We start from the raw sequence: 12336 nt of genomic DNA, 5'->3' as shown, positions 1-12336 counted from the left end.
TAGGACCAACGGTTATGGCACTAGGGAATAACTTTTATCAGTATATCTGACAGGAAACACTTCCAGTTTTTATGTTCTGGAACATCCTCGTGTGTGTGTGTGTGTGTGTGTGTGTGTGTCTGTGTGTGTGTGTACCATTGCCTCTCCATCTGCATGATGTTCACATACTAGGTAGCCTGTTCAGCTGGGGCACTTGTATATTTAGCTGTAAGTGCGGAAGGTGTTCCAAGAAGCAGGATCAGGAGGAGACAGAGCAGAGATCACTCAGGACAGAGATCAGCTCCCGTAATTAGGACTGGCTGTGATCAGAGAGATCAACACATTCGGACTATTACCTTCCACAGAGACTGCAAACTGAGCTCTAAACAAGTGCCCAGATAAGGTATAAATATTTAAATAGGAAAAGTAAATAAGGAAGCTTTTAATGCCAAAAAAGGGCATGTTTACTGCACAAGAACTGCATCACACTGTAATCTTTATAGTAGATTAACTATTATTTACATACTTACGTGCTTTATGATAGTTAATTATATAATAATATTATTTTAAAGGATAGACATTTGTCAGGGTTACACGGGATGTCACCCAGTCTGTCCCAGTCAGAGAAATGAGTTTTGACATTTGAGAACTTAAAGTTGTTTTTATTCGCATGAGTATAATACAATCCAATTTCACAAATGTTGACAAATGTATGTGCTAAATTTGTGCTAAATAACATCAGTTATGCTATTTTTTGCACAGCTACAGCACCTGACAGCAGACAGACAGCATCTGTTTTTATTATCATTAATTTATTTTTAAAAACACTTCCTCACACATACTGCAAGAATAGAATAGATGTGTCCTAAAATACTCTTCTGGCAAGTAAAGCTTGTGAGCATAAGTGTAAGTTTTAAATAACAGTGCATGGCATGAGTCAGTATCAGTATGTCTGGTCTGTTGTGGGTTCTCTGAGTATGAATTCAAAATCTCTGCCATGTCTGCACCTCATCATAGTTGACCATAAGAGAGAATGAATCAAATGCATGTAATTTCAAATACACACAGGAGGGATGTTAAATTCCTTGTGCTATAGTTTTTTTTCACACAGCAGCAAATCTACAACCAGGCCTATTTACCGTCAAAACCGAAATCACCAACAAAAACATCACCAGCCTTCAAGAGCTGATTTCACTGGGCTTATCAAGCAGGCACCTTCCTTCATGGGCATTTCATTGAGCTAGGCCCACAACACCTCCAGAAGACTCAACAGTGGTGTCTGGCATCCCAGACTCAACCCCCCTCCACACTCATGATGGGTCGTCTACCAATAAATACCAACCAACGAACCAAAGCAGACAACACAAAATCTGCAACAAAGTAGCCTCTGTGTGCAACAAGTAGGCTTCACTAGCAAGTGCCTATGTGATCAAACTACTCAAGGCTGTGAGGGAGTAATCAGGAGGGTAGAGCTCAGAGAGCCTGTTTACTCTCTTGTTCACTCTTGTTTGTCTGTCAGCCATGATGAAAACAAAAACAAGCTACGCAGTCCATATATCTCTGAAAACAAGGACAACTGTGTCAACACTTTAATTTAGAAGTATAGCAGACATGACAAATTACTCCCTTTCCATCTCACACAACACATGACCTTATTCCACATCAAAACATCCCCTCAACTCAGAACTTCTGCTTCACGTGAGTTTATTCAATTCTTCCTACTCTAAACTGGACTCAGACCTTAATTAAATGTCTTGTATGATGCAGACTGTCTCAGCAGACTGTATGGGTTACACAATGTGTGTGTGTCATCAAAGGACATCAAGGTGCTACTGAACTCAGTTCAAGAATCGGCACCCCCACTCTGCCGAGTGGAGGCCTGTGCCGGACCCTTCAGAGAGATATTTGCATCGGTAAAAGAGGGCTTGAAAACATTCATCATTTTCTTATGAACTTGTACCTGCTCTGACTGGACAGCAGGAGGTCAGTGACACCGCCCACTCGCTTGAACTCTGTCTGGCCTTAATGAGCTCTCCTTCCTGTAAAGCCTCTTAGCTGCACAGTGACACTGTTGCAAGGCTTTTTTATTTTTATCCTGCTCTTCTTGGCTGATGTCAGCCAGAGTAACTACTTCTCCCAAGGAGGTTAAGGTTTCAGTGCTGTTGTTGTTGATGATGGCTGATTGTTGATTGTTTGGACAATCAGGACAATGCAAAAAGCTTCTGGCCCAATTTCCAAAAGGAAACAGGAAAAGCTAGGCCATTCTCAAACAGCCTCAGCCTGGGTAAGTAATGCATGAGTAAAACACCAATCCATACTCTTAACAAGAAGAAACAGTCAGTGTGACTCTTCTACTCAATAAACTGGGCCTCTCTCAACATCCCTCCTCGATCCTCGGTCCTCCAGACTCGTTCCCACTGATCTATAACTAGCATCGGATAGACTATCCCATTGTTGCCGCCCCATCATTCAGTGAGGATGAGGACCGAGGAAGGAAGGGAGGATGTATAAAACACGAATGAGAGGCACCCACTCACCCACTGTATTTGCACCTGTCTCTCAGGGGTCAGAGATGGTCTGGTTACTCTTTGATGACATCTACAGGTCAATTGGAAGAATGCAAAAGAGTATGTGTGATTTCCTTGCTCTCCACCTCACTGCATTGTCTTCCATCATACAGCGCAGCAGTATATTGGTATAAGCAAGATGTCCCCATTCAGAGTGCTTTGTGTGTGTAGACTAGATAATATAATACTGGAACTGGAACTGTTCCTTTAATGTACCATGGCATGCCAATGTAGGCCTATTTTTATTTATTTTGGATGTAGGCCTATTTTTATTTATTTTATTTTGGATGTAGGCCTACATCCAAAATATTTATTTTATTTTGGATGTAGGCCTATTTTTATTTATTTTGGATTACGGTTTGAAACTTACAGTATGTCTTCTCATGCTTTACAGAAGTTGTGTAAAATAAAAAAAAAAGTTGGCTTTTGTAGAGGCAAAGATTGCCTAGTGGTGCCAATCATTGTGACCTGTGCATTTAGGTAAAACAAACAAAAAAGGTTCTTTATGAAGATTTTGTTCGCAGAAGAAATGTACCTCTCTTTCCCTAATTTATTTGAAGTGGTACTGTCAATATTTATTCTGGGTCAGGTCTAAGATATTGTACATACTGTATTTGCCAAATTTGGAGGGTGTCTGGCAGGCCTTTTTGCGCTCCTTGGGATGTATGTTTTCATTTTAAATGTGTTCCATGTGGTAGCCTACCCCTGTGCTTCATTCAGGTCAACTCTGAAGAGGCCCTTTTCAGCATCTGCCAAGCCCTTCATAGCAGAACATTAGTCTGGCAGTGGCCACTCTGAACCTACTTGCTCATTCTTGGTTTGATTTCGTATCCTTCCATGTTTGATAAAAAAATGCATTTTGCACCCCTCCTTGAGGTCACCTTAGTAACAGAGGTCAAGTTAATAAGTCAAGAATAGTGATAGTGAAAGAATGGTAAGTGTTGCTTTGATTCAGCATACTTTTCACTTTAGCTACTATATCGTCTTTTACAGTCACTGTAAACAACGGAACAATATTTAGAGTAGTTTAGTAACGTTAAAGTAAAGTCTGATCTCACAACTTGTCATTTCATTCCATTCTTAAATATGGCATAATCAACGTACTTAGCTGCCGTGGGAAAGGAAATGAATGTGCCTCCAGAAATTCCTCATACAGCGTTTTCCTATTTAGAAAAGAAACGAAAAATAAAACAGTGAAACAAAAACCTGGCAACATATGAGTAAGACAGCACTGCAGCCCACTGGAATGTAAAACATTTTTTGAATTGTAAAACAAGTTTTAAAACAAGTTTTAATGTCAGAGAAGTTCTACCAATCAGCAGTACCTAGAAGTCATGTATGATGACACAGTACAGATATTCACAGATGCATCCAAAGAACCAGCAGGTAAGAGAAAAGGAAATCCAAGGCACTCTTCTTTCAAAAATTAAAAAGCCTTTATTCTTAACTGGCTATTTCATTATGAAAGGTTTAAAAACAGGGAGTAGCAATCCACACGTAGCGGCATACAGTAAGCAGCCTTCTTCAGGGTGTGTGCAGGTAACACTGATATTCCTAAATACGAAAAAGAACCTAAGACCACCTCCCAATCTTCTCTGCAGAGATGATGGCCTTCATAATGGCATAATGGTAAAACAAATAAAGCCATATAAAACAGTTGTCTGTTCAGACTCTATGTCAAGCATCCAGACGGGGAAATCTGCGAGCAGACAGGACCTTTTAGATGAAGTTCACCAGATGATCTTCAGAATAACTCAACAAAAACTGATTTTACAGTTCACTTGGGTTCCAGCGTACAGGTATAGAGGGCAATGAAAAGACAGTTATGGAAAAAAATAAGCACTTAAAAATCAGAGCAAATAGAAGTACAGGTTTCACTTAGCCAATCAGAATTTAAAACAAGAATCAAAGAATGTATTTATAAACTCTGGCAGGATAAATGGGATAAGGGGGAGAAAGTAGGCGATTACATGGTAGGCTATTCAGTTTAAAAGATCAGTTCACTCACACGACAGGAGGAAACTTGATTCACCAGGCTGACTATAGGACATACAGGACTGAACAGAGGCCTACACATAATAAGGAAACATGAGCATGGAATGTGCCCACACTGTAGAGAAAAAGAAACAGTAAAGCATGCACTTCTGACATGTAGGCAGTTCTCTGAAGAGAGAGAACAGCTTGAGAGGGCAAAAAAAGAACTCAATCTGTCGAGTCTACCTGGAACACAGTCCACAACCAAAGCAGTAATAGATTTTCTGAAGGAGACAACTAGCCCCCCTCCCTCTATCCCCCTGACTGGACTGAACTTCATACTTGACCAATGGCTGATACTCTTGTACTTCAAACCTATCATTGCACTGCTGCTATCATTTTTATATTACTTATTTTGTTCATTTATACTATAACTGTTATATTACTATATTTCTTTTTATCTTTATTGTCCATATTTATCGCTGGTAGACTCAACCCCGCACTGTTGCACTGTTGGACTTTTTGCTACCACCTTGACACACTCCTTACACTGAATCACAGGGCCAGTCCCTGGCTCGTTACTGCAAGCACCTCATACATCCTTAGTACATTCATGTAGATCATGGTTGTAGTATCTTTAGAATATTACTGTTACAGTATTACTATTACTGTTATTTTTAGTCATGTGGATTTGTTCTTTGATCATCCTGTTTAATTTCAATTTTCAATTTAATGTCGCTTATAGAGCGCCAATACATTACACATGTCTCAAGGCGCTTTACAGAGTGTTAGACATTCAAAGAGAGCCCATGAGTAACAGGGGCAAGGAAAAACTCCCTAGAATTGGAGATACATATAGGAAGAAACCTCAGACAGACCCACGACTCAAGGGCCCAACCCATCTGCCTTGGGTCAGTTACAGTACAGTCATTTGTAGTTTGAAAGTTACAATGACAATGAAAGTTCAAATAGTCCAGTGTAGGGAATAAATTGTCCATTAGTAATCCATTAGTTATTTCGGAAGGTGATGGGTCGCTGGGATCCGAGGGCCAAAGATTCGGGCAGGGAACCACAGCAGGCGATGGTAGGGCAGTCATAGGGATGGCGAAGGCAATGGCGATGGTAGGGCAGTCAGAGGGATGTGACTTCAGGTGTGATGAGGGACAGGCACAGAGATGGTTGATGGCTGGTAATGGTTTACCTCACAGGTGAGGTATAGGGGAAAGGGAAGAGAAATAGAGTGTTTACGTTGTAGTGTATGTTGTGTGTGGTGTCTTAAGCTGCTGGGACCTAATAAAGTAGGCTATCTATCTATCTATCTATCTATCTATCTAGATGGCGGTAATGCACTAAGTTTGCAAACTGGCAATAATATTCACAGAAGAAGAAGAAGAAGAAGATGTGTGGTGCAAAGTTAATCAGCAGGTGGCAGCATTTAGCCACATACCAACAGAAGATGATCTCGGGTGCTACCACATTGTGCTGTCTGCGAAAGTCATTCAGCAGATTGCAGAACCGAATTTCTGACTCTGCCATGTAAACACACATAAGTTCACCTACTGTACACAGCATTCAGCCTACAAAGTTGGCGTGCAGATGCGTTTAAGTTGGAAACAGATCCCGCCGAAGCGAAATGTTTGGAAATGACCAACTGATATTTTCTGTGTTAGCAATCGACAATAGGCGTACTCATCTTTTTTTCTGGCTTGACTACCTCAAATAATTTTTCCCATCCTTAGAGTTACAAACATTCTTGCGCCGCAGGCACGTAGGCTACATAGTTTTTCCATCATGTTCACGTTAGCGCCTGTATCGTCTTTTACAGTCACTGTAAACAACAAAACAATATTTTGAGTAGGCTAGTTTAGTAACGTTATAGTAAAGTCTGATCTCACACCTTGTGACTTCATGATTGCGTTTAAAGGCAATAGGCTAATTTGATAAGGCTAAATCCTCATAGGAATTTTCTTGGAAGATGTCTTTGAATCATTTCTAAATTGTGCTCAAATAAAGACTCTGAGACTGGTGTTCATCTGCAACACGGCCCCTAATTGGTTTGAAAATTAAGAATTAAGAATACCTTTGAAATCGTGTAGGATAAATGGTACAGCTGCTGTTTTGATTGTGTTGGTCTTCACAATGGAACGAGGTCAGGGATGATCTTTAGGAAGCTAGATGAATTAAACATCAGTGTCTAAATTATAAATATTCCTTTGGGATGGCAAGGACCCTGTAGCTTTAATATGGCAGGGATGGGAGAGGCCGCGCGTTCACAAGCCCTCCCCTTCCCCTACGAAGGCGGGAACGCGCAATGAATCCCACTCAAACTCAACCGCACGGAGAAAACAGCCCCGGGATTGTTCAACATCACACTGGGAGAAAAATGTCTCCTCGTCTGTCTTTCACCAATATCATCACCGCCTTCCAAAGTCATGCAAGAGGATCGAATATATGCGACAATATTCCTGCACTCAGCCTCTAATATCTGTTCATATTAAATATCACTGCTGTTCCTTAAAAACTATATTAGCCTACATTAAAGGACTTGGAAATCCATGATCAGGTAAGACCATTTCTGAGTAAGGACGGTGTTAAACTATAATCTACCAATCATGTGATGTAAGGCAAGAATGTGTGAGAAAGTGTACAAATGAAAAATTCTTGAACTTATTAAGTCTCGTTTTCGACTTCGCGATGCGCAGTGGCAGATGCAGTTCTAGTGTATGCTTTACAATTTGCTTAAGCTGTGTAAGCTTTGTAGAATTACTTATTTGTCATTTATCATACATCATTTATCATTATTTATCATTATGAGTGGGGAAAACGGTCGCCAATTCGACACTCGTGTGACAAACAGAGGTGCTTTCAGCACCACGGACAGAGCCCTCGCAATGCTGTGGGAGGACAAGCTTCCATGTCGTTTTATAAAATGTATTCGTGAACTTAGCAGTTAGGAATTGCTAAACTAAAGGTATTTCTATATTTGTAGATTCATGTACTAGATGTTAATAAACAAAACAAACTGCATCCAGGGCTGGCTTAGAGAAAAAGGCTGGTGATATGGTATTGTGGTCTGTTATTAGTCGACGCAAACTCTGTAAACTGTAAAACGCGAGCTTTATTTTGCCTGTCCGTGAGTGACTTTTCTGCGCTCTTCCGAGCTGCGGCTCTCGGTCCTGCCTAAACAAATCTCACACACTGCCCCACATTTCAAGAGGCATAATAAAGCTACTGCATTTCTGGCACAAGGTGATCAGTAGCTACATAGTCACCATCAGGAAGTTCAGTGTATTTAATTAAAACATAAAGGGGTTCATGTAAAGAAAGTTCAATGTATTTAATTATCTAAAGTTGTTTTTTTTATGATCAGGAAATGAAAATGATGTAAATATTTCACCCTGGTTAATGCAATACTAACCAGTGCTTTCTTTGCAGGTACTGAAAATGGACTCCAGGTACCTGCTAATTCTTGGCTTATGGACTGTGGCGATTGGCACCGTGCAGGGGTGCCCTGCACCTTGTAACTGCATGGATAAATATTCAGTTCAGCTTGCGGACTGCGCTTCCAAAGAGCTCCTTCTCGTGCCCGTGGGACTGCCTTCCAATGTAACGACCCTCAGCCTGTCGGCCAACAAGATCCAGGTGCTGAAGGCCAAGAGCTTTGTCAATGTCACCATGATTACCTCTCTGTGGCTTGCCCACAACGCCATTGTTACCGTGGAGCGGGACACCCTGGCTCCACTGGTCAACCTGAGGAACCTGGACATCAGCTACAATAAGATCGTCAACTTCCCTTGGGAGGACCTGGTCAACCTCACCGCCCTGCAGCTCCTGAAAATGAACAACAACGAGATGGTGTCCGTGCCCAAGGACGCTTTCCTCACCCTGAAAGAGCTGCGCTCACTCCGCATCAACAACAACAAGTTCACCACCATCGCGCAGGGCACGTTCGAGTCCCTCAGCCTGTCTCATCTCCAGATCTACAACAACCCCTTCACCTGCTCCTGCAGCCTGGAGTGGCTGAGGGACTGGATTCGAGGGGTGACCATCTCGGTGCCTGAGCAGGAGAACATTGTGTGCGCGTCGCCCTCGCACCTCAAGGGGGTGACCGTGGTGAAGATGCCCAAAATGGACTGCAAGGCGCCCACTGTGACCATCACCCACCAGCCCAACGTTGAGACCACTGCGCTCTATGAGGGATACACGGTCATCTTGACCTGTGAGGCCCAGGGCAGTCCCAAGCCAGAGCTCCAGTGGGACGTGGTGAATGGGAAGCAGCAATTCCAGTTCACTCTGCCCAGTGTTGTGGAAGACACGGCGGTTCCGATCAACAACGCAACGACCAACACACGTTTCCTGGTGTTTCACAATGGCACCGTTATCATTCCGCGCATGAGCAAGAAGGAGGATGGCAACTACAGCTGCTCTGCCTCCAACGAAGTGGGTAAAGCTGAGGGCACCGTCAAAGTGGTGATGGCTAGCACCCCAAAACACGCCATCGATTCCAGGCCGGACACTACTGGTGGCAAGGGCCGCCAACCTGTTAGCAAACCTGGCCCCAAGACCTCCATCAACAACGTGATAAAATCTGACAATGAACCCAAAACACTTCCAACTGGGTCAGTCTCTGTTACTGGTGACTCGGAGAAGATAGGAGAGGGCACCAAAGACCTGCCTTTTGCCAGCAAGTGTGGCATAAACGACGGCACACAGTACATATCCAACCACGCTTTCAACCTGAGCCTGGACGAGCTCAAGCAGTACACCTTTGATTTTGGGGTGATCGCACTGGAAGTGTCCGAGACTGAGGCCAAAGTCCAGCTGAACCCACTGCAGCTGCCCAACAGCAAGTCAAACCTCCAGATCAGCCACACCCAAGACCTGCAGACCGTGGAGAAGGAGCCTTTCAGCCTGTACCAGACCATCACCAAAAAATCCACCCTGGACATGCTCTACCTATGTGTCAGCACTGGCAATGGCCACTCCGTTGTTCAGTGGTCCAAGATTGAGGATGGTGTCAATGCCTATCGTTTCCAAGGCTTAAAGCCTGGCACGAATTACACGCTCTGTCTCACCTATGGGGGTCAGGACTGTCAGGTCCAGGTTGTGTTTACCACCAGGAAGAAAATCCCCTCACTGCTCATCATTGTGGTGGTCAGCATTTTCTTGCTGGCTTTGGCTACTGTGCCTCTGCTTGGAGCCACCTGTTGTCATCTGCTGTACAAGTATCAGGGAAAGACCTACAAGCTAATTATGAAAGCTCAAAATCCGGACCAGATGGAGAAAAACATAACGACTGACTTTGACCCGAGAGCCTCTTTTGTGGAGTCGGAGAAAACCTTCAATCCGAGTGAGCTGGGTGATGATGTGGAGGGCGACGCAGAGGGAGAGGAGGAGGATGGGGAAGGTGAGCTCGAGGGCAGCGTGGTAACAGAGTCCATTGCCGGCTCGCAGTCCAAAACGCAGGAGGAATTCGAAGTGGGCTCTGAGTACAGCGACAGGTTGCCCCTAGGGGCGGAGGCTGTGAATATTTCGGAGGAAATCAACGGCAATTACAAACAGCCTGGTCGCTGAGTCAATTTCAAAACGGTCAAAGATCTTGTAAAATAGTAACTTTTAATCATGTTATCAACCAGATAATCTACCAATCATTTCACATGTAATCGCCCTGATAAAGGTGGGTTGCCTATTTTACCTCAGTACAGTGTCAATCGATGTATATGATTTTCCAAATGGAAGGGAGGTTTTCGAAACTAAGAATGAGCGCTCTGGATAGGGCGAACGGATCACCCGTCTTTTCTGAGAGAAGAAAATGTAGGCTACAGTTAAACGTAGCCTACGGAAATGGGCTACTAAACTAAAAAAAGCCAATCGAATAAAACTTTGTAGTCATCAGTGTTTACAAATCTCGACTGATAGTTATTGGAAAGTCTTTTATGAAGGGCGTAGGCAAGCGTATCATTTGTGACATTTCAGCGTCCGCTTCAGTTGATCGGATTGCTGGGTAGCGGTGTTATATTGAACATGTCCATGCACTGACTCCGTTCCATTGTTCTTCGGGACTTCAGCTGATGATACCCAACGGAACTTTTTGAGCAATGTTAGTTGCCAATGTTCCTGATTATTGTTGGTCTAGCACGTCCCCATTGATATTGAGCAACATTTTTTTCTGGAGAACTAGTAATCATCAGTAGGCAAATTATCACGACCAACGACCATCCAACCACAGCGAGGTGGTTATGTGGTGGCCAGCATCAGCAACATTGCTCGAAAAGTTGCCTCATGTATCATCACCTTTAGAGGGATTTCACTTTACCCATTCTCACGGCTTGTACGTACAGTGCTTGGAAACGTTAACTCAAGCCTATTTCAACGGACGCAGATAAATGTAATGTGAGACTCTAAAACGTGTGACTTTAACCTCTATGGCGAACGGGTGCTATCCTCTCCTCTCTGGATTGATTCTGAACGTGTCCTTTCTCTTCTTTGAGATACTTGTCCGTGGCATGTCACACAGAAGTATTTTAATGTGTGTTTCATTAGAAAATAGGACGATAGATATCCTAAATGTTGATATGTGATGTAAGCCCATCAAATTCAAAAGATTTCTCTTTTATATGATTATACATCGTCGATTTCTACTATCACCTATAGCGCAGAAGAGCGCCTGGAGGTTTCGAGTGTTCTGTAAATTGACGCAGTGACTTGTTTTGTGACCAACTGTCTGACGATGTTGTAAAAAAATCCCAAACGTTTTCAGATTTTGATATGATTTTATGTACGTGAACTTAATAAAACTTAAGAAAAAGAAATACAAAGATGTTCGTTTTATTTCAATAAGAAGTAATCCAGAAGTCTTACCTTTTTTCTTATTCAGTTGGACGCTCTTTGAATTTAGAGAACAATTAACACCGAAAACACAACGTGATTAGGGTACAATCAGGGTATATTGCAGGCTGTGAGACTATTTTTGTTATCCAGAGGACATGTGGGCGTTGGCTGGTTTGAAAGATCTTCGGGAAATGTTTGATTCTGTTCAATTATGGAGAAAGAAAAATCGATGAAACTTAGTAGCCTAGGCTATACTATGACATATTTTGCTACTGTTACTCGTTTGGCTGGACTGACATATTGGTGCTGCGTGCCGCCTAGATTATCCTCAATTATATTATTATTATCCTATAACATATATTTGTTGGGATATAGGCTACTCGGAAATGAATAGATTAGTAGGCTACATTTTTTTTACACAGTGAATTTGAACAGGCTAACTCACATGATTGGCCACTCAATTTGCAAGGTGGCCTATGTACCTGAAAAAGAGATATATTTCATTGGAACTAAACACTTGTTTGTACATTTTAAATGGAAATGTGCTGAAATGTTTCTTCTCAGTCAAAAGAGAGAGGCGCGAGATTCCATACAACGCAGTGGATTCAACAGGACGACTTTCTTGCCTTTGTTCTCTCGCATGTCAGCTACTGCGGAGGATGCTGGCCGAATAAAATTCTATAGCAGCTGTAACAGCGTATAAGTTGATCACAGATTTAAGCTAAATCGGTTGAGTCGTGTTTCGTATCCTTGTTTTGTGCCAAAAAAAAAAAAAAAAAAAACGGCCCTTAGGTAGGCCCACAAAATCGCTTGCAATTGTTAAGGAATGCCACACCGTTCAAAAAGAATCCCCAAGAGCACAAAAAAAGCATTTTCGATAGAAAGAAAACCTATGCAAATTGTAGATTTATTTATAACAGCAAATCAAACCAATCACAACCCAAAACAACTAAAAAAAAAAAATCATGCAAAGCATTCTGTGTGA

The 12336-nt window shown here is 42.4% G+C and overlaps 1 protein-coding gene across 1 annotated transcript; it reads left to right on the top strand.

The window, feature by feature from the left end:
* Positions 1–6887: 6887 nt before the first annotated feature.
* On the top strand, positions 6888–11329 carry islr2 (immunoglobulin superfamily containing leucine-rich repeat 2). The gene is made up of 2 exons (XM_062548285.1): positions 6888–7083; positions 7956–11329. Exon 2 carries the CDS (start codon positions 7965–7967, stop codon positions 10092–10094), a length of 2130 nt encoding a protein of 709 aa, XP_062404269.1. The 5' UTR covers positions 6888–7083; positions 7956–7964; the 3' UTR covers positions 10095–11329.
* The last annotated feature ends 1007 nt before the right edge of the window (positions 11330–12336 follow it).

This window comes from Sardina pilchardus, chromosome 10, assembly GCF_963854185.1.
Source record: "Sardina pilchardus chromosome 10, fSarPil1.1, whole genome shotgun sequence".
NCBI lineage: Eukaryota > Metazoa > Chordata > Actinopteri > Clupeiformes > Clupeidae > Sardina > Sardina pilchardus.
The sequence above is the reverse complement of the archived record's forward strand: the minus strand, read 5'-3'. Positions and strand labels throughout refer to the sequence as shown.